The 27911-nt window shown below is 37.8% G+C and overlaps 2 protein-coding genes across 2 annotated transcripts; one reads left to right on the top strand and one right to left on the bottom strand.

The window, feature by feature from the left end:
- Window positions 1-10335: 10335 nt before the first annotated feature.
- Window positions 10336-13967, top strand: LOC148059270 (uncharacterized). The gene is made up of 5 exons (XM_087782396.1): window positions 10336-10818; window positions 11858-12050; window positions 12485-12585; window positions 12665-12836; window positions 13476-13967. The coding sequence occupies exons 1-5, from the start codon at window positions 10693-10695 to the stop codon at window positions 13781-13783; spliced, it is 900 nt and encodes a 299-aa protein (XP_087638522.1). The 5' UTR covers window positions 10336-10692; the 3' UTR covers window positions 13784-13967.
- Window positions 13968-15183: 1216 nt separating this feature from the next.
- Window positions 15184-23539, bottom strand: LOC148059269 (uncharacterized). Its single transcript, XM_087782397.1, has 3 exons — window positions 23181-23539; window positions 16366-16423; window positions 15184-16290 (listed from the first exon to the last, which is right to left on the bottom strand). Exons 1-3 carry the CDS (start codon window positions 23438-23440, stop codon window positions 16219-16221), a joined length of 390 nt encoding a protein of 129 aa, XP_087638523.1. The 5' UTR covers window positions 23441-23539; the 3' UTR covers window positions 15184-16218.
- Between the last annotated feature and the right edge of the window lie 4372 nt (window positions 23540-27911).

Here is a 27911-nt window from a genome sequence, read left to right as displayed (position 1 = left end):
ACACACACTGATGATACAATAGAGTCACACATCACAACAACACACACACACACTGATAATACAATAGAGTCACACATCACAACAACACACACACACTGATGATACGATATAGTCACACATCACAACTACACACACACACACACACTGATGATACAATATAGTCACACATCACAACAACACACACACACTGATGATACAATAGAGTCACACATAACAACAACACACACACACTGATGATACGATATAGTCACACATCACAACTACACACACACACACACTGATAATACAATAGAGTCACACATCACAACAACACACACACACACTGATAATACAATAGAGTCACACATCACAACAACACACACACACTGATGATACGATATAGTCACACATCACAACTACACACACACACACACACTGATGATACAATATAGTCACACATCACAACAACACACACACACTGATGATACAATATAGTCACACATCACAACTACACACACACACACTGATGATACGATATAGTCACACATCACAACAACACACACACACACACACACACACTGATGATACAATAGAGTCACACATAACAACAACACACACACACTGATGATACAATATAGTCAAACATCACAACTACACACACACACTGATGATACAATAGAGTCACACATCACAACTACACACACACACACACTGATGATACAATAGAGTCACACATCACAACAACACACACACACTGATGATACAATAGAGTAACACATCACAACAACACACACACTGATGATACAATAGAGTCACACATCACAACTACACACACACACACACTGATGATACAATAGAGTCACACATCACAACAACACACACACACTGATGATACGATATAGTCACACATCACAACTACACACACACACACTGATGATACAATAGAGTCACACATCACAACAACACACACACTGATGATACAATAGAGTCACAAATCACAACAACACACACACACTGATGATACAATAGAGTCACACATCACAACAACACACGCAATGATGATACAATAGAGTCATACATCACAACAACACACACTGATAACACAATGGAGTCACACATCACAACAACAACAACACACACACACACACTGATGATACAATATAGTCACACATCACAACTACACACACTTGCATCAACACAATAGTTTAACTTGAAGATGTTAGAATATAAAGGTTCATTATTGACAAACACATTAATCAATGATAATTCTAGATACAGATGTTTACTCTGCATGATGACGATGACGGGGTCAAGGTCGTTGACTGAAGACTGTACGACACAGTGACGGGGCCACAGTGACGGGGCCACAGTGACGGGGCCACAGTGACGGGGCCACAGTGACGGCGCCACAGTGACGAGGCCACACGTCAGTGACGGGGCCACACATCAGGGCGGGCGACCGCAGGTTTTGCATATCAGAGCAACTTTACAGTAAGTCCAACTGTCGCTCACCTGGCCTCCACCAGCAGGGGGGGGTCACTGGCATCACGCCCGCATTAATCCTACCATCAGCGACCTTAGAGTGTGCAAGGTCAGCAACACTCACACACACACACACATATGCACACGCACACACTCTTGTTGTCAGGGAAATTCCCCCACAGTTTGCATGCGTACAGGTGATTTGCGTAGATTACTGATCTAGTTTGGCTACAACTGTGAATTTAACCACACCTGAACACACTTACACAAATACACACACACACACACACTATGCTCATCCCTGTGTGTTTGAGACACACTCACGCTCGCTCACCTGCTGCACTTACACACTGTTAAACATTACAAAGTAATTCCGGCAGCTGACCAAAGCTCATTGACACACACACACACACACACACACATCACCCCCTCTTTTCCTCACCCACCCACACAACACTCACACACATCAAACACACTCACACACTTTTTCCCTTACACACACACACACACTCACACACTCTTTTCATCTCACACACACACACACGCACACCAAACACACTCACACACTTTTTCCCTCACACACACACACACACACACTCACACACATCAAACACACTCACACACTTTTTCCCTCACACACACACACACACACACTCACACACATCAAACACACTCACACACTTTTTCCCTTACACACACACACACACACTCACACACTCTTTTCATCTCACACACACACACACCAAACACACTCACACACTCTTTCCCTCACACACACACACACACTCGCACACTCTTTTCCTCACACACACAATGCTCACACACGCCAAACACACTTACACACTTTACCTCACACGCACACACACACACCAAACACACTCACACACTTTTTCCCTCACACACAAACACACACACAATGCTTACACACGCCAAACACACTTACACTCTTTCCCTCACACACACACACACAAAACACACTCGCACACTCTTTTCCTCACACACACACAATGCTCACACACACCAAACACACTCACACCCTTTCCCTCACACACACAGCAACCACACTCCCATATGAAACACACACACACACAGAACATACTCACACTCTCTCTCTCTCTAACACACACTCTTTCGCTCACCCACACTTACAAAAAACTCAAACACACAATGCGCACATGCTCTCATGCACACAATTTAAAAAAATAAAAATACACAACGCACAAACATTCATCTCTCATTCACACAATTAAAAAGTCAAAACACAATTCAAACAAAACACACACACACTCCCATATGCACGGAATCAATAAATCAAAGACACAATGCACACACTTAAAAACAAGAAAACATACAACCCAGACTCAAACACACAGTAACACACACTAGCACCCACAACGCAAAAACTCATACACAACACAAAGTCACACAAATAACACAGTCACTCTCACGCATACACACCTGCACGCTTGCCTACCCACTCTCTCTCACACACTACAAACTCACACACTTTCCCTCACCCATACACACACACAATTCAAACACTCAATGCACACAGTAACACACACACACACACACAACATAATAAAGTAACGGTGGAAGATAACTAATGAAGAATCACAACCTGACGTTTGACTTCATTCGTTGTAACTCACGTGTGCGAATCATCTACACAATTATCAACACTTTTTTATTTCTGAAGCTTCAATTCCTAAAAAGTTTTCTTCTTTAAAAACCACAAGAAATTAAAATATTGTCAAAAAACACGACTGAAGAGGAGCAAGATAAATATATGAGGGTAAAAAGTAACATAAATTCAAATAAATCCAATTTTTACCTGTAAAATGGTTAAATATAATGATAATAATTCAAGTTATTAAGAGATTTTCACGAAATAACGGCTTTTTTTCTGCTGGTTTTGTAACTTTATATTGCCGCGCTGGTGAAATTGATACATTTTCATGGTGGCAGGTTTGATTTCTTATGCCAAAGAAAATACCGGATCAATGGGTGTCGCGGTAACTTAACCCCGAGAGTAGATCAGCAACAAAAGCTCCTGGTTCTGGCCTCTTATCTGGCGCAGCTGCAGATCGCACCAGTTCAAACCGCCACACGCCAAGTGGGGTTTTTCTTTTTTTTACAAACAAACACTGTTATCATTTATTTTAAGCTCGTTTGAAGTTATTTTTATTTGGGAATGACACAAGACGCCGATATCGCCGAAGCGATCTTTGTTTACGTGCAGCGACAGCCGAACCTGATTTCATATGTTTAGAAGAATGAGTCGACGTCACCTTGGCTTTGGCAGTCGAGAAAAACATTCATTCACAAGAAAAACAGTGAATTTACTTGTTTTAACTACTGGACCAGGATTTACAAGAACATTAGGTCACAAGAATTTGAAAAAAAGTAATTAATTACAGTAATAAAGCGATATAGAAGGGAAAAAACTAATAAATGTTACTTTTTGTTGCACTGAAATGTTTCAGATCAAACTAAATTCAAAAACAAGATACACAAAATGCCATTTTTGATTATTAAGGGAGAAAAAAATGTTTTTGTTTGTTCGTTATAGAGCAGAAAGTTGTGTAATAGTAGCATTTAGTCCTGATAATTTGAAAAAAGTAACTTATTAATTACAGTAATAGAGCGATAGAGAAGAAAAAAAGAATAAATGTTCCTTTTTTTGCATGTTTGTTGCACTAAAATGTTTCAGATCAAACTAAAAATTCAAAAACAAGGTACACAAAATGCAATTTTTTATTATTAAGGGAGAAAAAAATGTTTTTGTTTGTTCGTTATAGAGCAGAAAGTTGTGTAATAGTAGCATTTAGTCATGATAATTTGAAAAAAGTAAGTTATTATTACATGAATAGAGCGATATAGAAGAAAAAAACGAATAAATGGTGCTTTTTTTGCATGTTTGTAGCACTAAAATTTCAGATGAAATACAGAACGATTCTGTTTTTATTTTGTTGTTCTTTACGCTACAATGTTTCGGGTCAAAAAATAAGTCAAAAGTCAACACAAGGTAACACAAAATGCAGTTAAATTAAAAAATGTTTAAATATATATGTATATATACATATATATAAATATATATTACATTGGTTTTAATTTTTTGTTTGATAAATGGATAAGTGGATAAATAATTGTATGACGTGTGATTCTGCGTCTAAATAGGATGATTGTTCAAGAGTATAAAAGACAAATGAATGAAGTATAATTGTTGTTCCTCATGTTTATTTAGCTCCGTGTACACTTTTGTTGACTGTCACTGATGTGCGTCAACAACGCGCTTCTTGATCTGACAGGGAATGTTTAAGGAGCTCCGTGTGACGTCTCCTGCAGCTTTTACAGGAACCTCGCTGACTTTACTTCCGTCACTAAAAACCCGTTCTGGTCCGACGGGTTCGTCTCTTTTGAGTCACATGATCTTCAAACTGTTTTCGCTCTCAGCTGCTCCGGAGAAAGTGTGTGTCAGAGGTTCTCCTTTGATTTACCAGCAAAACACCAAACCACAAAACTTCCCTAGTTGTCGTTTATTCTCCCTCTTTTATTGGCCTCATGTGTGAGTGAGTCCGTCGCTCGTCAAAAGGTCGTGGGGGCAGCAAACAACATAAAGATGCCCAGACTCCAGTGTTTAGATGCCAATTATTGTTTACAAATAATCAATATATGTTAAATTAAACATTCAAAAAAGAAGACATGTCTAGTTCAGTATTATCTTGATCTTTAAAGTATGTACTTTTTTGAGTATTGTTTTGATTGTCTAAGCGCTTTGTGACCCTGGTCTCGAAAAGCGCTATTTAAATAAATATTACTTACTTACTTACTTACTAGTTAAGCACTAGAAATTGAGCTTCAGGCATCAAAGTAAAGATACCCTTCTAAAATATAATACTTTTTTTTTACTAATGATTTTTTAATAATAATAATGAAAGTTTTTTATTAAAAGGCTGTTAAATATACCTTTGTGAATGATTGAATATACGTATTATTAAGTTTGTTATTTTTTTAATAATGCAATTATAAATGTGAAATAATATAAGAAAAACGAAAGTCAAACATTTGTTTCAAATTATAATTAACTTTCTTTTTTTTACTATTTTACTACAAGAATAAAGTCTTAGGAAAATACTTTATTACAAGATTATAACACATGCATTTTGTATTTTCCTATAAATTTAATCTCATTATAAAGTATTTTTCTATGACTTTAATCTTATAATAAAGTATTTTCCTACAACTTTAATCTAATTATAAAGGATTTTCTTACGACTTTAATCTCGTAATAAAGTATTTTTTTTACGACTTTAATCTCGTAATAAAGTATTTTCGTAAGACTTTAATCTCGTAATAAAGTATTTTGTAAGACTTTATTCTCGTAATAAAGTATTTCCCTACAATAAAGTATTTTGTAAAACTTTATTCTCGTAATAAAGTTTTTTCCTACGACTTTAATCTGGTAATAAAGTATTTTCTTACGATTATAATCTCATTTTGAAGTATTTTCCTTCTACTTTAATCTTGTAATTATCTAATATATATTGATTGTATGTAATGTGCTTGATAATGCAATTGTAAATATATTATTATATTTTGTATATGTAAATATATATATATATATAACACAGTAGAAACCAAAGTTGACCCAGTATATCCCACAGACAGATGAACTTCAGGGACTGAACTGCTGCTTCTTCCACTTCTAGAGAAGCCAGTTCAGTTCAGGTGACTCTGGCTATAAACATCCACTTGGTCAGGTCACCTGGGAGGAAGCCCGGGGCAGACCTGGGGGTCTTTCAGTCGTCCAGCTTGTGTTGTGTCGTAGAATCTTGGACACAAATAGAAACATCACCTTATCAACGTCTGCTGAGGGATTCACAGAAAATTCCATTTTCCACTCATTTTGTTGCCAAAGTTTAGATCATTTATAACGTAGTGTTGGGTATTAAATACCTCAAGACGATTAAAATGAAAGTAGGATCAGGACTGATGAATAAATCCACATCTTCTTTATGGTGTCGTTGGTGTAAGACTCGTAACTGCGATCGCTCTGCAAACACGACGCTCATTCATCAGCGTGATGGATTTCTGCCGTAAAACTTGACGAGCTGGAAAAAGAGAAACAACCTCTCGTTGTGTGAAAAGTGTCGTCGTCAAGTTGTGTCGTTCAGCGGCAAGAACTGTGATTAAAACACAGAAAACTTTTTTTTCAAGTCAATAAAAATAACCTTTCAGTCCAATTTGTGTAAAATATATTTATATTACATTAACATTGAGGAAAAACGTAAAAAAAATAATGTTTTAAAATGAAAATAACGTTCACTGTCCGGGTCTGTTGGGTCGTGGGGGCAGCAGCTGTAACAAAGAGGTCCAGCATTCTTATCTACAAAATCCCCTCCCTCCAGTTCCCGGGTGTGCCCCATGGCTTCCTCCCAGTAGAGTACAACTCTACAAGAATAAACACATCCAAATGTTCTATTTTTTTTAATACTAATTCTGACTCTCTGAGCCACCATTTTGACTCTCCACTAACTTTAGACCCCCCCCCCCCCCCTTAGCACATAGACCTCCTTTTTTAAGACGACCTTGAGGGACAGCGGGAAACACATTTAGTCGCCAAAAAACCAAGAGCCACCTCGAACCGACCGAATATTATTGTAACGTTATTGATGTCAACGTTGATTTTCAAGGTTCACTTTCACTTTCCTTCAAGTGAGAACCTGAAGGTTCAGACATTCGTGAGATGTTTCTTCTCTTCGACGGCGTCATCAGCGTCAAACTGGAAATTCCTCGACGGCTCGAGTCGGAATCTACGTGGACGGAGTGAGGGTAAGAGGAGAGGAAGAGGAGGCGTGATGAGGGTGAAACACTCGATCACTTCCCTAAAAAAAAATGAATGCATTGAACAATAAAATTCCGCTGCTAAATGTTCTTTTGCTCGGCCATCTATACGAATTTCCGGTTTGTTATTGATGCACAAAAATCCTCCTGCTTTTATCACTTTTCTATCTTCGCAAATCAAGGTTTTTTTTTCTCATCCATGTTTCTTATCTTATCTTAAACACGAGCATCTTTGTGGCTCAATAAATCAACGTTTATCTGTGTTGACTTGTTTCGTCGCAGGATTCTCTGACGACACGTTTAGTTTAGACAGAGAGTAGAAAGTACTGAAGAATCTGAATATAAAAGAGACTTTTTTAAATGAAGGTTTGTGTTTTTTTCATCATTTTTTGTTGGTTGTGTTGACAATAAAGAGTTAATCTCGTAATACAGTATTTTACTATGACTTTATTCTCGTAATACAGTATTTTAATACGACTTTAATTTTGTTATACATTATTTTACTATGACTTTAATCTCGTAATAAAGTTTTTCCTACGTCTTTGATCTTGTGATGAAGTATTTTTCTACGCCTATGATTTGGTAATAAAGACATTTTTTTCGACTTCAATCTTGTAATAAAATATTTTTCTATGATTTTAATCTCCTAATAATGTATTTTACTACGACTTTAATCTCGTAATACAGTATTTTACTACGACTTTAATCTCGTAATACAGTATTTTACTATGACTTTAATCTCGTAAGAAAGAATTTTACTATGATTTTAATCTCGTAAAAAAGTATTTTCTACGACTTTGATCTCCTAATAAAGTATTTTCCTATGACTTTAATCTCGTAATAAAGTATTTTCGACGACTTTAATCTAATTATAAAGTATTTTTTTACGACTTTATTCTCGTTATAAACTATTTTTCTACGACTTTAATCTTGTTATAAAGTATTTTTCTATGACTTTAATCTCGTATTAAAGTTTTTTCTACGTCTTTGATTTTGTGATGAAATATTTTTCTACGACTTAAATCTTGTAATAATGTATTTTACTATGACTTTAATCTCGTAATACAGTATTTTACTATGACTTTAATCTCATAAAAAAGTATTTTACTATGACTTTAATTTCGTAAGAAAGTATTTTCCTATGTCTTTAATCTCGTAAGAAAATATTTTACTATGACTTTAATCTCGTAATACAGTATTTTACTATGACTTTAATCTCATAAAAAAGTATTTTCCTATGTCTTTAATCTCGTAAGAAAGTATTTTACTACGACTTTAATCTCGTAATACAGTATTTTCTTATGACTTTAATCTTGTTATAAAGTATTTTTCTATTACTTAATCTCATTAAAATGTATTTTCCTATGACTTGAATCTCGAAATACAGTATTTTCTTATGACTTTAATCTCCTATGATGTATTTTCCTATGACTTTAATCTCCTATGATGTATTTTACTATTCTTCTTTATTGAATATTGTTTTGATTGTTTAAGCGCTTTGTGACCCTGGTCTGGAAAAGCGCTATATAAATAAAAATTACTTACTTACTTACTATGACTTTAATCTCCTAATAATGTATTTTACTATGACTTTAATCTCATAAAAAAGTATTTTACTATGACTTTAATCTCCTATGATGTATTTTACTATGACTTTAATCTCGTAAGAAAGTATTTTACTACGACTTTAATACAGTATTTTTTTATGACTTTAATCTCCTATGATGTATTTTACTATGACTTTAATCTCGTAATACAGTATTTTCTTATGACTTTAATCTCCTATGATGTATTTTCCTATGACTTTAATCTCCTTTGATGTATTTTACTATGACTTTAATCTCGTAAGAAAGTATTTTACTACGACTTTAATCTCGTAATACAGTATTTTCTTATGACTTTAATCTCCTATGATGTATTTTCCTATGACTTTAATCTCCTATGATGTATTTTACTATGACTTTAATCTCCTATGATGTATTTTCCTATGACTTTAATCTCCTATGATGTATTTTCCTATGACTTTAATCTCCTATGATGTATTTTACTATGACTTTAATCTCCTATGATGTATTTTACTATGACTTTAATCTCCTATGATGTATTTTCCTATGACTTTAATCTCCTATGATGTATTTTACTATTCTTCTTTATTGAATATTGTTTTGATTGTTTAAGCGCTTTGTGACCCTGGTCTGGAAAAGCGCTATATAAATAAAAATTACTTACTTACTTACTATGACTTTAATCTCCTAATAATGTATTTTACTATGACTTTAATCTCGTAAAAAAGTATTTTACTGCGACTTTAATCTCGTAATACAGTATTTTCTTATGACTTTAATCTCCTATGATGTATTTTACTATGACTTTTATCTCCTATGATGTATTTTCCTATGACTTAAATCTCCTATGATGTATTTTCCTATGACTTTAATCTCCTATGATGTATTTTACTATGACTTTAATCTCGTAAGAAAGTATTTTACTACGACTTTAATCTCGTAATACAGTATTTTTTTATGACTTTAATCTCCTATGATGTATTTTACTATGACTTTAATCTCCTATGATGTATTTTCCTATGACTTTAATCTCCTATGATGTATTTTACTATGACTTTAATCTCCTATGATGTATTTTACTATGACTTTAATCTCCTATGATGTATTTTACTATGACTTTAATCTCCTATGATGTATTTTACTATTCTTCTTTATTGAATATTGTTTTGATTGTTTAAGCGCTTTGTGACCCTGGTCTGGAAAAGCGCTATATGAATAAAAATTACTTACTTACTTACTTACTATGACTTTAATCTCCTAATAATGTATTTTACTATGACTTTAATCTCGTAAGAAAGTATTTTACTACGACTTTAATCTCGTAATACAGTATTTTCTTATGACTTTAATCTCCAATGATGTATTTTCCTATGACTTTAATCTCGTAATATAGAATTTTTTATGACTTTAATCTCCTATGATGTATTTTCCTATGACTTTAATCTCCTATGATGTATTTTACTATTCTTCTTTATTGAATATTGTTTTGATTGTTTAAGCGCTTTGTGACCCTGGTCTGGAAAAGCGCTATATAAATAAAAATGACTTACTTACTTACTATGACTTTAATCTCCTAATAATGTATTTTCCTACGACTTTAATCTCCTAATAATGTATTTTCCTATGTCTTTTCATCATGATTTCCAAAATGTATCCCAATTTCACTATTTGGAGTTTGTTTCTCATCCACATTTGTTTATGTGTCACTTCCAGCGTAAAATCCAATGTGTTTGATGGTTGAGTCTAAGCTCCGCCCAGTCCACCTGTCCCTCTGACCGTCTGGCTATAAGTGGATGTTTGCTCGCAGCAGCAGCACTTGATGTCGACGCCTTCGTCTGGAACTTCATCGAGTGACGAGATTCGATCAGTGAGTCGTCGCTGCTGTGACTTCCTTCAGTCCAGTGACACCGTTTTACTTTCAGATTCACCTGCAGCGATGGAGACGGTGAGTGTTGCTCAACACTGTTGACAATAATTAAATACACAGAAATACTACAGTTTTCTTTTATTGTTTTTTTCTTGATGATGAATTAAATCATCAAAATAAAGTTCAATTTTTTTTATTATTTTTTTTCTTTAAATTGGTTTACATTGTTAAAAGTTAATAATCCATCTAATATATGATACATTATAATAATTATTTATATAATAATGCATTTAATTTTGTTTTTTAACATTAGGTTTGTGTTAAATATACTTTTATAACTGTATAGAACATTTCTATTTAGAATGAAATCAATTAAACAATAGATAAACTCAAAATAAAGACAATAATGACATATATTTAAATTTAAAAAAAAGTCATAATGTAATAAAAAGTTATTTGTAAAAGGGTTAAAATATAAACTTAATTATTCCACTTTTTGATGATAATTAAACATTCAAATGTTAGTTACATGTTTAAGTATTTTTTATATAGATTAATTTAAATATTTTCCTTAAAGTCAAAGTTGAAAAAGAATAAATTAGAATCAAGTAACATCTGAAATGTAATACTTAAATAATACATTTTAATTAATGATTTAGTTTTTTTATTAAAAGGCTGTTAAATATACTTTTGTGAATGATTGAATATATTATTAAGTTATTTTCTTAATAATGCGATTATAAATGTGAAATAATAATAAAAGTCAAAAAATTTGTTTCAAATTATAAATATTTTTCTTTTCATTCCCGAAATTCAAAATAAATAAATAAAGTCTAATTTAAAATATTAAATACAAGTTAAAATGAAAAATAAAAAGAGACACAAACGTGACATAGAAATACACCAATGTGTGGGAACGTTTTAATTAAAAATTAAATAAGCATACAGGAATAAAAAAGTCTTAATTTATAAGAAGGTGAATATAAATTTTCATTGATTTAAAAATATATATATATATATATATATATTTTTTTTTTTATATATATAAAGCTTTTCTATACATATTTCCTGTCATGGAGCAAAGATGATGAACGTGACATGAACCGTTTCTTTCCAGATGTCTTTCGTCACTGAGGTCCGGCTGGCTGGAGGTCGGGGGTCCTGGACCAGCCCGGAACCCTCCTCCTGCACGGAGGTGGACCTGGAGGTCCTGGAGGAGTACCTGCAGGAACACTCCCTGGAGGTGCAGCCGGCGGTCAGCGCCTCTGTGGCACTGACGCAGCCCTTCCACCAGGGGGAGCGAGTCATAGGTGAGCCAGAAGCCGTTCAGTTCATCGATAAGATGATTGTTTTAATGGTTATTGGTTCATTATTATTAGGGTTATTTGGGATCATTTAAACTCAAAAAAGTTTATGATATCGATAAATATTTAAATTATGAAACATTAAAGTTTAGTTGAAGGTAAAAATGCTTAAAGGAGAGAAAAAAAGTAACAATTTGTGATAGACATTTAGTTAATAGTATTTTACCGATTAAAATACACATTTATCAAGTGAATCAATTAATAAAGTGAACCAAATGATTGGTCATTGATGGTCGTGAGGTCTGGATGTTAAATAATAAATGGAATTGAGGCAAAATGTATGAGATCATGACAGTTATTGGACAGATTAAAATAAATAAATAACGTGAAAAGCTAAGGAATATTGATAAATCGTTACAATCTTAACTTTCTTTACCCAGAGGACACCTGGTACGAGTGGCCCTGCTGCCTCGCCCCAGTTAGGGAGCGCAGAGAACAAGCTCCGCCCCCTGTGTGGCACGGTCACCATGACAACACGCAGGTGAGTTCAGCAGAAACATGCAACTTGTTTACTGATTGTTTGTTCAAATCAAGACTCAAAATGAACCTGGTTTTCGCAGGACATGATCCAGTATGACCCCACCTTCTACGTGGACTCCGACTCCCTGTCCAGCAGCTCCCAGTACCAGGAGTACCCGGAGTATCCGGAGTACCAGGAGTACCAGGACTCCCCGTCACCGTCCTCCGACAAGGGAAGCCCGGCGAGATCATCGCTGCTCGCGCCGCTCTCAGGTTTGCATCTTTGTCTAAGTTTGGTCTTCACTCCAGTGTGTAAATGTCTGAGGGCCACATGATGTACCCTCAGGCCTTCGGGTCACTTTGACCCTGAGATAATAAAAAGGTTAATATTATGGTGAAAAAGGTTAAAAACAAAAGATATATAACGTTGGTAGTTATTACAAAAGTTGTGTTTTCGTGACATAACATTATACAAAAGCTACATTTTTTTATTATTAGCATGAAAACTTGACGTGTTATTTATTATTATTTTTGAGGGGAAAATACTCACATAAAGAGGTATTAGTCTTGAAAAAAATTAACAAAAATACATGAAAACTTGACCTAGTAAGTGACAAATAGAATGATTAAAAAATTGCTGAAAGAAACATTTCAAATTCCAAACACGGAAACACAGAAATGTATAAATTAAGTAATTAATGTCAGAGATGTTTCTAAAGTGAATCCTTAAGTAGTGAACCTTATTGATGAACTTTAACTTAAACTAAATGTGTTTCAACTTCCTAAGTACACTAAGCTAGCAGGTGTTCTGAGGTCAATTGGGCCATAATAACGGTTGATTCTTCCATCATGAGGTCGAAATACTTCCCATTACAAGCGTCACTCATCAACATCAACTTCCTCTCCTGACAGGAAAGAGGAAGGAGCGTTTGTTCCAGTTCCTCTACGAGATGCTCCAGACGCCCTCCATGCAGAGCTGCATCTGGTGGGTCCAGTCGTCCTCCGGAACCTTCCAGTTCTCCTCCCAGAACAAGGAGCGCCTGGCCCAGATGTGGGGGCGCCGGAAGGGCAACCGCAAGACCATGACCTACCAGAAGATGGCGCGGGCGCTGAGGAACTACTCCCGCACCGGACAGATCGAGAAGGTCAAGAGGAAGCTGACCTACCGCTTCAAGGAGAAGACTCTCCGGGGTCTCCAAGGAGACTCGGCCACACTGTGAAAACTTGTGTTTAGCGTCATTAGAGGTTGAATACTGTGTATTTTTTGTTAAAAAAAACACTTGTTGAATAAGAGTGTGTCAGAATTAAACTCCTGGTAAATCTAATAGGTTTTCATGTCTGCTCCGCTTTATAAGTGGACACCTGAGTGTCTCTTCTCATCTAACTGAGGCAGGTTGTGTTCTAATATTGCCCCTGTCACGTTTATTTCAATAAATAATAATAAAAACTTTAAAACAAAATGCGTGTCGAAGCTTTTACTCTGAAGGAACGCAGCGGAAATGAGACGCTACTTCCTGTAATTTATTTATCTCAAAACTTCTCAACAGCTTTTTTTTTAAGCTAACGTTGTTTATTGAGCTAATAATAAAGGTGAGTATTTATTTTACTATTCACACTTTTAATATTTACTGACGTCCTTAGCAGTTAGATAATGTTTTCATTGATCATCTAATGATGCTATTTCGCTAAATATTAACGGTAACGTCAAACTTTGTGGCGTTTAGTATTTATGTAAAGTTATTATATTATCACTTGTTTATTTAACTTTACTTACAATTACAACCAGTAAAGTATTTATCGTCTTTAGAGACAGTAAATGTTTACTTGAATGTTATTGTTTATAAATGTCTACCTAATGATTTGTGCATTTAAATGTTAAATGTTTTTTCAGTTTCTTCCTGAAAGAGTTGACTTCTCTTGTGGCATTAAAACTAGATTTAATAATGCTTATTAGAGTTTTTAACTATTCATGTTCATGTTTTATATTAACTGTGTAAAAGAAAACGTGGATGTTTCACTTGTTTTTGTTGGTCCTTGTATAGGAAGCGAACTGGATGAACCAGCCGTACAGAGACGACGTGAGAGCTCAGTGGATGGACTCTAGAGAAGCTACTATGATCATTGTGAGTTTATTTTAATGTTCATTACGAACTTTTCTTCACGGAAAACACGACGTAAATTCACTGTAGATGTTCTACTACATTCTGGGAGGAAACAACCTGCAGAGTCACAGATTTAAACGTTACTAGTGACACTTTTTAAGGGATTATATGTGGAATTAATCGCTCAATTTTGAAATATCTGAACCTCTGGAACCAGTGGCGACTGATCAGTGGAGAAACTTTTCTTGCATTTTCTTTGCATTTGTGTCTCATTACTTTTAACAGTTGTAGTAAAACTTACTTGTTTGCTCTTGTCTGAGCACCTGTCATGCAGTTACCGATCGATTATTGATGATTAACCAGGAGTCGGCGATAATGCTCTGAAGTATATATATATGTAAACAAAACCCAGGAAGAAATGACGCAGACAAAACATCCCTGGAATCGTGGCCAAGTGTTCACGGTGTTCTGTTCTTTCACCCTTTTACAAAACACCTGCCAAAGAAACATGCAAACACGCTCGATATGCAAACACGTATGCAAAATAATCTCCAGCTCGGGTTAATCAGTGACATGAAATTTCCCCTGAAGGAAAATGTTGACTCGCCTGGATCCACGTGTGAAGTGACAAAGTAAATAACATATTTATATACGCGATAGAATTAAGTTGAATGTCTCCTTTGCTTCTAAAATTCTTCCTGTTTTTTTTTTGTGCATAAAAGTTATATTCATCATGTTATTAATTCAGTATTTCTTAAAAAACATTTGTAAGAAACTGTCGAGCTAACATGAGCCATCAAACCTTTTTATGTGCAACATGTTTAAAACATTGTAATACAATTGTGTTGTTTTTGAGGGTTTGTATGTTTGACAAATATATAATTTTGATTCAATATTTTTAAATGTTTAACAAATAAGAAAATTAAACTGTAATAATATTTAGAACTCTGATACTAAATTGTTTCACAGGCAAAACTTGGGGGAGGAAGTAAACAGTAATACTCTAAAGTAAAGTAAATTAAAGTAAATAAATAAAGTAAATTAAGACATTAAATTCACATTCTATCAAGTGTATTTATTAAAATTGTTATTTCTGTGATTATGATAAAGGCCTAAAGTTGATTCAATGTTTTTTTATACGTCAGATAACGTATATCGTTCTCAATCACTTTTATATCTTCCTTCCTGCTTCCGCTAGGGGCCGCTCTACACCAACGCGAATAAAACACACACGCCACCGCCGACCACTAGATGGTGCTGTTGCACACCCGGCAGCAGAAAGCGAGTCGGTTTGAAAAGCTGATCGTCAAAAGCGTTTATTAACTAAACAAACCATTTTAATCTTCCACAAATGGTTAGATTTTTTAAAAGAACGAGAGCGAACAAAAGTTTACAGAATAAAGTCAATCACTGCGAAAACAAAACCTGTGGAAGCAAAATAAAAGTGGATCGATCTTGAGGGACAGTGCGAGTGAACGGGGCAGGGAAGGCAATAGACTGTATAGTTATCACCAGAGCCGGGTGACGTCACACCCTCCAAACTATACAACCTACTACCTCAGCCCGACCCGACCCAGACCCTGTGGTTCCGCCGCGAGGGGGGGGTTGAGGCTGACTGGCCGTCTCTTTGGGAAAGACAGTAGACTGTATAGTTATCTCAAGAAGAGGTCAGAGAACCCCACAACTATTCAATCTACTACCTCAGCCCTGAGGACAGCGACCCCTGCAGGAGCGTCTGGCTGCCACCAGGAGGCAGAGCTGCAACGACAATGAGACAAAAATGTTGAAAATATTACGTAAAAATGAAAAAAAAGAAGGTTTATTTGATCCAAAAGTTTGATTTTAGGGGCAGAAATCATTGCAACGCCTTTGAAAAACACTTTAAGAAAATAAATAAATAATTGGAAAGTAGTAGTATCAAAAAAACAATAGCTGATAATTAAAACTACTAAAACAATACATGACTAAACATCTTAAATGTAACTTTTCTGTTTTCCACATTATAAAAATCATTATGTATCATTGAATATTTAACTTGTTAAAATGAATCCTTCTGTTTCTTGGTAAAAGAATATTGGTGGATATCATCTGGACCCATAAATCTTTTGAAGGAGCTGCTCTACTCATTTTCTATTTATGTATTTACAGTGTGACGGACTCAACCTATTTCAACAATGACTGCCTCATCCTGCCCAGTACAAAGGTATGTGATTTTATCTGTAGAATAAACATGGGTCAACATTGTTATGGGTGGAAATGAGCTGCTTGGTGGACGTCTGCGCTCTCTCCAAGACTTTTACAATAGTGTCACAGAGATTTAAACTTCTATAACCTTTTTATAATGTACAAAATGGAAAAATTACAAATACAATTTTTAAGTAAATGTTAAAATGATGTTAAATATGTCAAATGAAACTGGAATAATGTAACACAATCCCAGAGAAATGACACACAATTAAGAGCGATAACAACACACGTTACTACAGAAAACTTTCAAGAGGAAACGAGTCCCAACTATAGATGTAAAAAAAAAATATGAAACAAAAAGAGACCAACCCCGCGGACGTTGTCGCTGCGAAGCAGTAAACCAAAGACACAAACCGAGCGCACACTATTGTGTGAAGCCAAACTCACCACAAGCTGGCTTCCTCAAACTCGGACATGTGACCGAACAGAGCGAGGGAGAGAAAGGAGAGCCGAGCGAATCCCTGCCAGGAATTCGCCTCCATTTTTGCCAAAAGCTGAATCCTCTTCCCCTCACACACACACACACACACACACACACACACACCCCTTCAAACATGGCCGCCACCAGCTGATCGAACACAAGTCTGTGAATCTGACCCCCCAACACAAAACGAGGAGGCACAAAATGGCGGCGGTCGCGTCGGCCATTTTTGGACGGGCGCTCGGTACACGAGGTCCGGACGTTCGTAGACGACCAATGAATGAAGTCACTGCAGTCGTTACATCATCATCGTTTATCAACAAACACGTTCGTAATAATCGACAAACTCAACAGGGATTCGTCACGTCTTTCTTCTGCTGCTCTTCATTCTTTTGTTGCTACTGAAGCAGAGTTTATTTGCTGTGTCAGCATTTTTATGTCTATTTTTCATTCATATTTTACATTTACTGTTTTTTTTCTATTATTTTTTAGTTTAAAATATATATATTTTCAACTTAAAGTGTGTTGTAGATACATTTAAATGTCAAAATATTTAATTGTGGTCAAGTTTAAGTTGATTTATACAGTTTGGCTTTTTATTGATTTATTTTGATCGATTGATCTTCCTTTATTTGAAAGTTCTCAATAAAGATTTAACATACAATACACAGATTTGAAAAATAACAAAAACAATAATAAAACAAAGAAACAATTATTATAAATTAATTACGAAAATATTAGTAAAACAACTATAAAATAATAACAAAAACAATTTCTAGTCATTTTTTATGATAAATTCATTAGATCTTTTCATTATTTTATTGTTTTTAATATTATTTTTCAGAATAAGGTTTTTATTCAAATGATGTAAAGCTATTTAAATGTCTATTTATTTCATTTACCAGTGTATACTTCTTTTAAATTCAGTTTATTTTATTTTCATAGTTTTTTCATAACATCATTTTATAATTTTTTTTAAATAAATAAGTATAATTCATTGGCGTCCCACCCAGCACCGGTACGTTCACTCTGCAGTTCAGCAGAACCATGCAAAGATAAAACCTCCGGCTCGATCTACAACAGCGTGTTGGCAAAGCGAGGGTCGGGCGAGAGCGGCGGGGCGGCACGGCGGTACTTTAAGGGTTAACGAGTGCCAGACTAAATGCCAGACCCGGGGCCTCGCGGGGAAACGCTACGCCAGCGACGCCTCTTGCATAAATTAGCGCCGATCGCGGCTCGCCCGTCGTTAGCATGCAGGAGCCCGCGCTCGTCTGCCGGGGACACCAGACAGACGAATGAGGGTTCGAGGGGAGGGCGGTGGAGGGCGCTGTGGGGGGGCGCTGGCTCCATGCCCGCCGCTCAGACCGCCACCGTGCCAATGACACAACCAGAGCCAGTTTGGACCCAAAAAATGAGTCCAAATGAGAGAACGTTGAGCTGGCGGGTCATCCGTCGGTGACCAGGGACGTTCAAGTGGTTCTGATCAATAACATGATTCATGCTTCACGTCGACTCTACGGACGTCTGACCTTGACATTGAACAGGAAGACCTCGATATATATATAGACCATCTCAGGGACATTCCTGCGTCAGTTTGTGTTTTTTTTACATAAGTCCAGATTCTCTTGTCTCTTGTTAATTCCTTTATATTTGAGACAAATAACAAGTTGGCACTTATGTGGCCGAAGGGAAAAACCAGACGGTTGGTGTCGGACTCTCTTTGTGCCGACTTTCGCGTGTGTGTGTGTGTGTGTGTGTGCTGTGTGTGTGTGTGTGCTGTGTGTGCTGTGTCTGTGTGTGTGTGTGTGTGTGTGTGTGTGTGTGTGTGTGTGTGTGTGTGTGTGTGTGTGTGTGTGTGTGTGTGTGTGTGTGTGTGTGTGTGTGTGTGTGTGTGTGTGTGTGTGTGTGTGTGTGGCAGAATGTCAATGAGAGGATGAAGGAGTTGGTGAATCGTCCGAAAAGTAAAATGAAAGTGTAGTAGATAGTAATAAGTGTAGGTTTTACATTTTCCTCCATCATCAATTCTGGTCCCTTAAGATGCGTCGATGCCACGTTCCAGTAGCATCATGGATCGTGTGTACAACTTAGACCACCAGAGCACTGGAAGTCAAATCAAATACACAAGTTTTCACCGAGTAATCTAGTCCTGAGTCGCCTGGCTCTGGCAAGGACCAGAAAAACACCTCAAAAGGAACTAATTACAGTATTAACAAGTATTCGGAAAACCACAACAAAGTTTTACAAGCCTCGATAAAGTACTTCAAAATGAAAAGTTTGAGAAATTGTTATGAAAAGTGTTACAAAATCATTGGAAATTCAATTGTCGTGAATGTCGAAAGTGTAACAATACCTCACAAAAAGTAGGAATATCACAAGTACTAACAAAAGTAATTGAATCATGCAGGAAATACAACGAATCATAGATTCATGAAACACTAGTTTCCCCAAAAGTACTTCAGTTTTTTTTAACGACCTGTAATCACGACGTCGACGGTCGTTGAAGGTCACGCTATAACGTGTGATGCTTCAGCCACGTTTCCTCCCAGAGTCGTGCGGCGAAGGAGGATCTATTGTCATTAGAGCGTCTTTTGATGTTTGATGTTTGGCGCCGAGCTCTGATGTTCCCGCGTATCCTCATTAGACCCGACGCAAACACACACACGACTCGCACATGTGCCGTGACCGCACTCTGACGCAGCCTGCACCCTCCTGACCCCGGAATCTAACTCGCAAACACGCCAGAGACTCGCGCCATCGGCGACACACAACTTTTGTGCGATCAGTGAAGTATCACCGAAAACACATCAGTATTAAAATGTGATAAAAAACAAAAAAAAAAACATGTATTTTACCATTTCCTGCGCGAAACATAACCAAGACATTTCCGTAGTCATGACGATGTCATGTACTTGCATTTAACCAACCGCCCAAAAATCTGCATTTAAAATCTTAAAATCTCATTTCTGTGTTTGTTTTCCAGTGAAATCAATCATTTTAAAACTTGGATTTCCAAATAATAAACGTTAAGTATGTTAAAATAAAACGTTTGTATCAAGTTTTGATACTGAAAATGGACTCGTATGTTTAAAATACACAGTTAAAAGTAGCAAATAATAATAATAATTCAGTCAGTTTGGTGCTTATGTTTAAGAAAATGAATGCATTTTATAGAAAAGTTGAAAATAGTTCAATAGTACAAAGTGATTTGAGTATAATATGAACAGAGTTGAATTCTATTTGACTCAAAAATGTGTGTTGGAGCGAAGAAAAGTTTGACTCGTCGTCATGGACACACACACTGACTGGTCGCGGCGATGCTTCGGCTACTGTTGTTGTTTTGAAACACATCATGTGTGTAAATTATATTTTTCTCCGCCGACCGTGTCGGTCGACTCGAGGACACGCGAGGATCGAGACGACGGAAGTGAAAGAGAAGAAGCTTCTCTTAAAGTCGTACGACGAGGAAACTAACGTCTGGAAGGAACTCGAGGGAAGAGAGTCGAAAGAGTCGAATGAGTCACATGACGGCTCTCGAGTCGATGAGCGTGTGTTAGGAAAATGGATCTCGGCCTTCTGGCTCAGCTCTTGAATTTTCTTGTCTTCTATCCTTAAAATAATATAGTAATTATAGTTTTTCTTATTGATACATCTATTACAACGTTGATTTATATTTATTCATGTATTAAAATTTATTTTTTAAGATTTGATCAAAGTTTTATTCCAAATTTTGGTTGAATCCATTACATATTATAAGATATTTTAGTCATAAAAACACAATATTTTTATTGATTTACTTCTGAATTGTATCAAAAGCAAAAGTGTTTTTCTTTAACCACTTGTTTTTTATATTTTAACTTAATTATTTAGTTCCAAAAATGTAATTTTTTTATATACATTTATCAAATATTAACTACGGGTCGTCGTTATATATATTTTTCTTTAATTATTCCTTTTATTTTTTTTGCTTTGATGTTTAATTTTTACTTGTTATTGTTTGAATATAGATTTTTATTTTAACATTTCAGTTAATTCGATTTTTGAATGTTTTTTTTCAAGTTTTAATTATAAATAATATTATTATTTTTGATACAATGCTACGTATTTGTAATATATATTTGTATACCTACTGTATATATAAATATATATAGTTACATTTATTTTATTTCTTTTGCTTTGATGTTTAATTTGGCTTGTTATTGTTTGAATATAGATTTTTATTTTAACATTTCAGTTAATTCGATTTTTGGATGTATTTTTTCAAGTTTTAATTATAAATAATATGATTATTTTTGATACAATGCTATGTATTTGTAATATATATTTTTTATACCTACTGTATATATAAATATATAGAGATATATTTAATTTATTTCCACTTTTTTAAAATGTAACTAATGAAAGCAAATGTACATGTTTTCATATACTTTAATCTATTAAGTAGATTTTTATGAAAAGGTTGAATCTTCAGAATATATTTTGGTCATAAAAATGGAGAAGATATCGTGTATATATTCTCAGCTCCAGGTTTGATTGACGGCTGCCAGTAATCGAAAGAATGTCGTTCTAAAGAAGCTGCTGACTGCGTTTGTTTGCCGTGTCGTGACCTTCGCTCATTACTCTGGTCACGAGACGCTTCCTCTCCGGCGCAACTTTACTAGTTTTCTCGTCGGCGTGCCATCGACTCGAGGCCTCGTCCACCTCTCGTTATCAGCACTTTTTTTTTTTGCCATCAGATGTGTGGTTGCCATGGTTTCCAATGTTTCTGATAGCGCGGCTGCCTGGCATGTTGCTGCACGCCCACGTGCTACAGCGACGCCGCCGCGCCGAACAGGCCCCGCCAGGCGCCGCTCGGAGGGCAGCGGCGCTCAGAGGCGGGCGAGCCTTCAGCTGCGGCTTCCTGCACCAGAACTTCCTGTTGCTCTGCTGAAGAAAAAACCCGCAGCCGGTCATCCGAGATATCAGCCAATGGGCTGACGGCAGGAAGTTATTGCCTGACAGTGTCGAGCAGAAATATTCAGAAACATTACGAGGAAACACGATAAGTTCATGTGAGGATAGAGAGGGGCGGGGAAGCTCGCTCGCCCTCTCTCTCTCCCTCTCTCTCTCTCTCTGTGTGGAATCTTTTTCTTTTCTTCCTCTTTGTCACATGTTGACGTTCACAAGACGTTTTTTTTTAAATGTTTTTATCTCTTTTGAGATATTCTTCCCGACCGTCCGGGGCGAAGAGGGCGTCCGGGGCGAAGATGGTCGTCCTCCACGTGGCGCCGGGCGCCATCTTTGCACCAAAACCCCGTTTTTTTCACGTCCAACGCCCCGGCGTTCGCTTCCTTACGACTCTTCCAGGTCGTTTGCGCCGCGACCGATCCGAGTCGCAAACACTTCACTGTACACATGAGATAAGAGGTGCGAGAGAGAGAGAGAGAGGTGTGCTTGCTCAACGGCACTGTCATCCGTCGCCGGAGCCAAGACAAACAACGTGACAACAACTGCAGCCCCTCCACAAACTTTCACGTCTCGGCGTTAAAACGAGCTCGAAAACACCACGAGACGGTTCTCTGGGCGACAAAACTTCTACGTGGTCGGCGGCCCCGGACCACGTCCTTACATCCCCGCCGCCGAGGGCGGGCGGGCGGTCGGACGAGGGCCCCCCTTACGGAGGGTGAACCGAAAACCCCCTCGAAAAAACTTTCTCCCGGTGTGCCCGCCAAGCCAAAATGGCGGCAACCGGAAAACGGCGTGGCATGGGACGCGGGGGGGGAAAACGAGAGGAGAGGGTCGGCGGAAAAGAGAAGGACACACCAGAGCGGTACGAACAAAAAAAAAAACAAAAAAAAAGGTGGAAAATACCTGGAGAGTTGACGCGAGCGGCGGGTCCGGGACGGCAGCCTGGAGGAGAAGAGGGGCTGTGATGGCGGGAAGAAGGGAAAAGAGAGGAGTGGAAGCACACCCTCGGAGAGCGACACCCCCTCTCTCTCTCCGGTGCAATCCCCTCCTCCTGGCGGCGCACAAGAGGTGACCGAGGGACGTCTGCTGGCGACCACACGCCCCACAAAGACCCGGAGAAGAGAGAGCGGCGGCGGCGGCGGCGGCTCCCGGGACGGACTCATGACGGGGCACAAACACTCTTGTCAGGCGACCGGGATCGCCCTCCGCTCTGCCCGAGGGCTGTGTTTGCCTCCGTCTGCCTGCCCACTTTGGCACCGCTGCCAAGTGGGAAGGAGAGAGGAAGGAGGGGGCTGTAGAGACAGTGAAAGAGAAGGGAGGGACAGAGCGAGAGAGAGAGAGAGAGAGAGAGAGAGAGGAGGAGTCGTCCAAAAAAGAGTTGAGAAAGAGAGTGAGACATGAATTGTTGTGGACGGTGACAGAACAGTGGGACAGCTGCTGCTGCTGCTGCTGCTGCTGCACGAGGTTCATTCCCCCCCCCAAAAAAAAAAGGAAAAAACTCGCCGTCTACTGTACTCACGCCAGCACGCCGCCTTCAGGCGAGACCCTCTCCACGCGTCCGCCATGTTGTTGCATCACCTCCAACACCACGCACGCACCCGACTCCGTTTCCGGGTCCGAAATCATTCCGGATGAACTTCTCCAGAAGATTTTTTTTTTTTTTTAGACGAGCACCTAGCATGCTAACGCTAGCGTCGACTCGTGATATAATCCCGGGGGGGGGGAAGGAAAATGTAACATGTTCCCGGTGAAAGCTTTTAATCTGGCATCATCGGATTAATGGCTACAGTAGAGATTCTCGCCCTTTTCGTCGCCGTCGCTATGTTTCACTTTGTCGTGGCGTTTGCCTTTGATCGCGTCGTTACAATTAGTCATTTATCCGAAAAACACGACCACAGAATGTAGTCGCGCTCATTACCTCACCCGCCTACTTAAGGTGCTACCAAAACGGGGAACTCCCATCATGCCTTTCTGCACGCTGCTCCTCTATTAGGTGACGGCTGATTGTTCGCTCGAATGCTGTATTAAAATGCTACATCTGTTGCTACAGTAAGTCTATAGACAGTGACGGCTATGAGAGGTTGGCTGGGCGGCAAAGCACTATGGTCACTTTTACCGTTTCAAGCGAAGAAAATGGAAATTGTCGCTACTTCACAGATTCCGTTGATATAAACAACAAACTTTCATTTTCTTAAATCCATTTCAGCCACTGACCACTGCCGAGCGGTGGAAGATCACTTTTGTCGTATCTCCAGGAAGGACGGGCGACGCCCCCGGCGTCCTTCGACAATGTCACGCATCCTCGGCGCCGACAACAAAACGGTTTTAATGGAAATTGATTGACTTTGTCGTCGGGGGCCGCGTCGCCGTCCTCGTGTTCATCAAGTTAAATATGGGAGCCGTGGGAGGATCGATGAGGGGCCTCTCGGAGACTCACTCCTGCTGGCTCGGCGCCCGAGAGCCAACTCGCTCGCACGACCGACGGAACCACCGGTGATCTGCTCGGTTCATTATCCGCCGTGACGGACGAGTGGACGTTGAGTTGATGAAGGAGTCGTGTGGTTCTGACGGGTCTCAGTGACGTTGCTGTTGAATTATCAGCTACATTTTGACTCATCTTTGACATTAGTTTGTGGAACTAAAAGCTTCCGTGTTCGTAAAATCTTCCTCTTCTTCGTCTCCTTCTCATGGTCAACGTGACATTTTTAATTTGCACTTTTGATTAGTGATTGTGTTTTAATGAGTTTCTGTTGATTCATGATGTGTTCAAATGATCTACAGCGTTGCTCAATAATTAATAATACACGTCATGTTTTGTTTAGTAGTTTTTTTGTGATGGATGAGTCGTTGTTTCACTTGTTTTTGTTCAGTTATTCTGTTGAGGTTTATTTATTTATTTGCTGTTGGTTTAAATAATTTATATTTATATTATACAATAACATATTTATTATTATTATTATTGTCATATATTGTTGAAATTGTTTTAATTATATGAAGAGATTAGTTTGTGTGTTTATTCATTTGACATTGTGTTTATACATATTTAATATATTTTTCACAATCTTTGTTTAACTAAATACAATCTTAAATGATTATAAATACAATATCATATATTTGTTTTAGTTTTTTTTATTCTTAGTTTATCAGTTTAAACTCATTTCACACTTTTTCTATTGTAACTATTTTATTTTGTGTGTTACATTATTTAATTTTCCTAAACTATTATTTTTGTTAAATGCTAATTAGTGTTGTTGGTAATTTTCGTTTTTTTGTTTGTTTGTGTAGAACAATTTGATGTTAAAGTCATATATTATTTGTGGTTTGTTTTTGTGTTTATGGATTGTTTAGTAGTTTGATCATTTTGTTCTTTAGTAGTTGTTGTTTTTAAGGTTCCTTATGTGTGTTATATTTTGATTTTGTGTGTTTTTGGATTTAATTAAGTAGTTGGTCGTTGTTTTTAAAGATTTATTCAGTGTAATACACTTACTTCTCATGTTTAGTGTAACATTACTAGGTGCTGTTCGGGACTCGACATGTTCCTGAGCCAGAGTGGTAGCAAACTTTTTTTAAAAAAGTTGATCAGAAAACAAAAATAGTGTGAATTTACTTTATCTTAACTTGATCTTCAGGTAAGCGAACTCACTCTTAAAGACGCAGGGCAGCCGAGCAGACTCCACATGAGCCTTTTCTGAGACGACACACATTCAAACTGTACTCACACACACACACACACACACACACACACACAACAATCCGGTTCTTCCACGGAGGCTCAGATTCAGCCGGCGGCTCTGGCCAGCCCTCTCAACCTGACGTCACTTCTCCTTTGTGGTTTATGAATTTATTTCTCTCCTCAGCTGAACCCTCTGAACCCGACGCCAACCCCGCCCCTCCCTCGCCTGCCTCCCCGGCCGTCCACTTACCCCCTGCCAATGTAGGCGGGCAAATACAGTGTGGCTTTAACGAGGAAATTAGAAAAGGCGCACAGCAGAGAGACAGCAGCAGTCAAAAGAAAAGAGCTCAGATGTCTCACTCTTTTTCTTTTTTCTTTTTTTTTCTTTCTTTTTTTTCTGGCTCTTCCTGCTTGTAAAAAGTTTCAGCTGCACGGCGGGCCGGCCTCCTCTGGCACGACTCCAGCTCCCCACTCTCTTGTCCTTTAGAGAAGGAGGACAAATATAGTCACAGCTGAGGCGTACAGTACGAGCGAGAGCTTCACAGCGGAGCCAATAAGTCAATAATTACCTCCAGAGTTCACAGACTGGGGAGTTAAAATAAAATCTCTCTCTTTTTATGGCTCTCTTCAGTCTGACGCTCTGACCGTCCAGGTGAACGACAAGACCACCTCTGCCCCCCCCCCAGCACAGCTGTCTCCCCCCCTCACAAAAGAGAGACTCGTGGTCTGCTCCACATGTTCAAAATAAGCTTTTCTCTTTATTTTCCGCTTCAGTGGCTCATAACTCTGCAGCCCATCTGTGGTTTTTTATCTCTTGCTCACTTTTTATTTTACTTCCAGGAGCCCACAGACGGAATCAGTTTATTAGTTTGTTGTGTGAAGGCGACCTCTAGTGGTTCTTAGATGTTCATGCTATCAAAGTAGTTTTTTTTTATTCAGGGGCCTCTTCAGCGGAATGAAAACATTCTCGGACTAAACATGACCATATTCAAAAGACGAGACAAAAATATGTTAATAAAAGATTTCAACAAGTTATAATTAGAGTTTAACTATTTAAAAAAAAGTAATAACACACATACTGGTCTATGACACTATTTTATTGTTCTTTCTCTTTATTTCTCTTTGTTCTTGTTCTTATTTTATTTTGATTATTTTTTATGAAAAATTGCTGTATTTTCTGTGGATAGTTTTGGAAAAAAAACAATTTAGGATCAATAAAGTTCTACCTAACCTAAATAATACCAAATTAAATTGTTTCGAATCAGTTTTCTAATTTTACTCTTTGTCCAGGTCCGCTCCATGTATGTCCTGGGTCTGTCCCGGGGCCTCCTCCTGCGACCTTGCACCTGGAACATCTCACAACAGTCCTTAAAACAGGTAAAACAGTTCTTAAATCTCACAGCAACTTTGTGGCGATCCTGGTGGACGACAACAGTGTCGGGGCCAACAACTGCTACTGGTCTATGAGGCCATTTTATCTTTTTGATCATTTTAATGGAGTCTTAAAGTTGCTTAAAAACATGGATTACGACTGAAGACGCAGGTGGTTTTTCCCGTCACACTTGACTAGAAGAGCGAGCAGAACTTGCAGCAACACAAACGGTTCTGATCCGATGTCAGTGTTTAATCTGCGCCAGTGAACAAGCGCTCATTGTCAGCAGATCAGAGCTCCGAGTCAGGATTTAAGTCAGTCCCATGATGTTTTGTCAAGTAGGAATTACCTTTGGGTTCCAGCTGAGCCGGGATCAGCGCACAGGCCCGCTGACGTCACTCAGCTGGACGTTGTTGTGGACGCTTCCACTCTGGGTCCTTGAGTGTGTTGTGCGCGAGATCATGTGCACGTTAGTCGAGTTATCGACGGAACGTAAGCGTTTATAATCAATCAACAGCGTGTGTGTGTGTGTTTAAAAAATCTGAATTTGGACATTTACAACATTGATTTTCATTGTATAAGTAACATC

The sequence above is a fragment of the Callionymus lyra genome, chromosome 19, assembly GCF_982586985.1.
Source record: "Callionymus lyra chromosome 19, fCalLyr1.hap1.1, whole genome shotgun sequence".
NCBI lineage: Eukaryota > Metazoa > Chordata > Actinopteri > Syngnathiformes > Callionymidae > Callionymus > Callionymus lyra.
This window is presented reverse-complemented; position numbering and strand designations above follow the sequence as displayed.

What these genes read in the sequence shown, in the direction of transcription:
- LOC148059270 (XM_087782396.1), top strand. Translation starts at nt 10,693, where the DNA reads ATGTCGACGCCTTCGTCTGGAACTTCATCGAGTGACGAGATTCGATCA. An exon ending in CCAGGGGGAGCGAGTCATAG is followed by an intron (nt 12,051 to 12,484) that starts GTGAGCCAGAAG and finishes TTCTTTACCCAG; the next exon opens with AGGACACCTGGTACGAGTGG. An exon ending in GTCACCATGACAACACGCAG is followed by an intron (nt 12,586 to 12,664) that starts GTGAGTTCAGCA and finishes TGGTTTTCGCAG; the next exon opens with GACATGATCCAGTATGACCC.
- LOC148059269 (XM_087782397.1), bottom strand. Translation starts at nt 23,440, where the DNA reads ATGAGTCCGTCCCGGGAGCCGCCGCCGCCGCCGCCGCTCTCTCTTCTC. An exon ending in CGCTCGCGTCAACTCTCCAG is followed by an intron (nt 16,424 to 23,180) that starts GTATTTTCCACC and finishes TTGTCGTTGCAG; the next exon opens with CTCTGCCTCCTGGTGGCAGC. An exon ending in TCGCTGTCCTCAGGGCTGAG is followed by an intron (nt 16,291 to 16,365) that starts GTAGTAGATTGA and finishes TCTTTCCCAAAG; the next exon opens with AGACGGCCAGTCAGCCTCAA.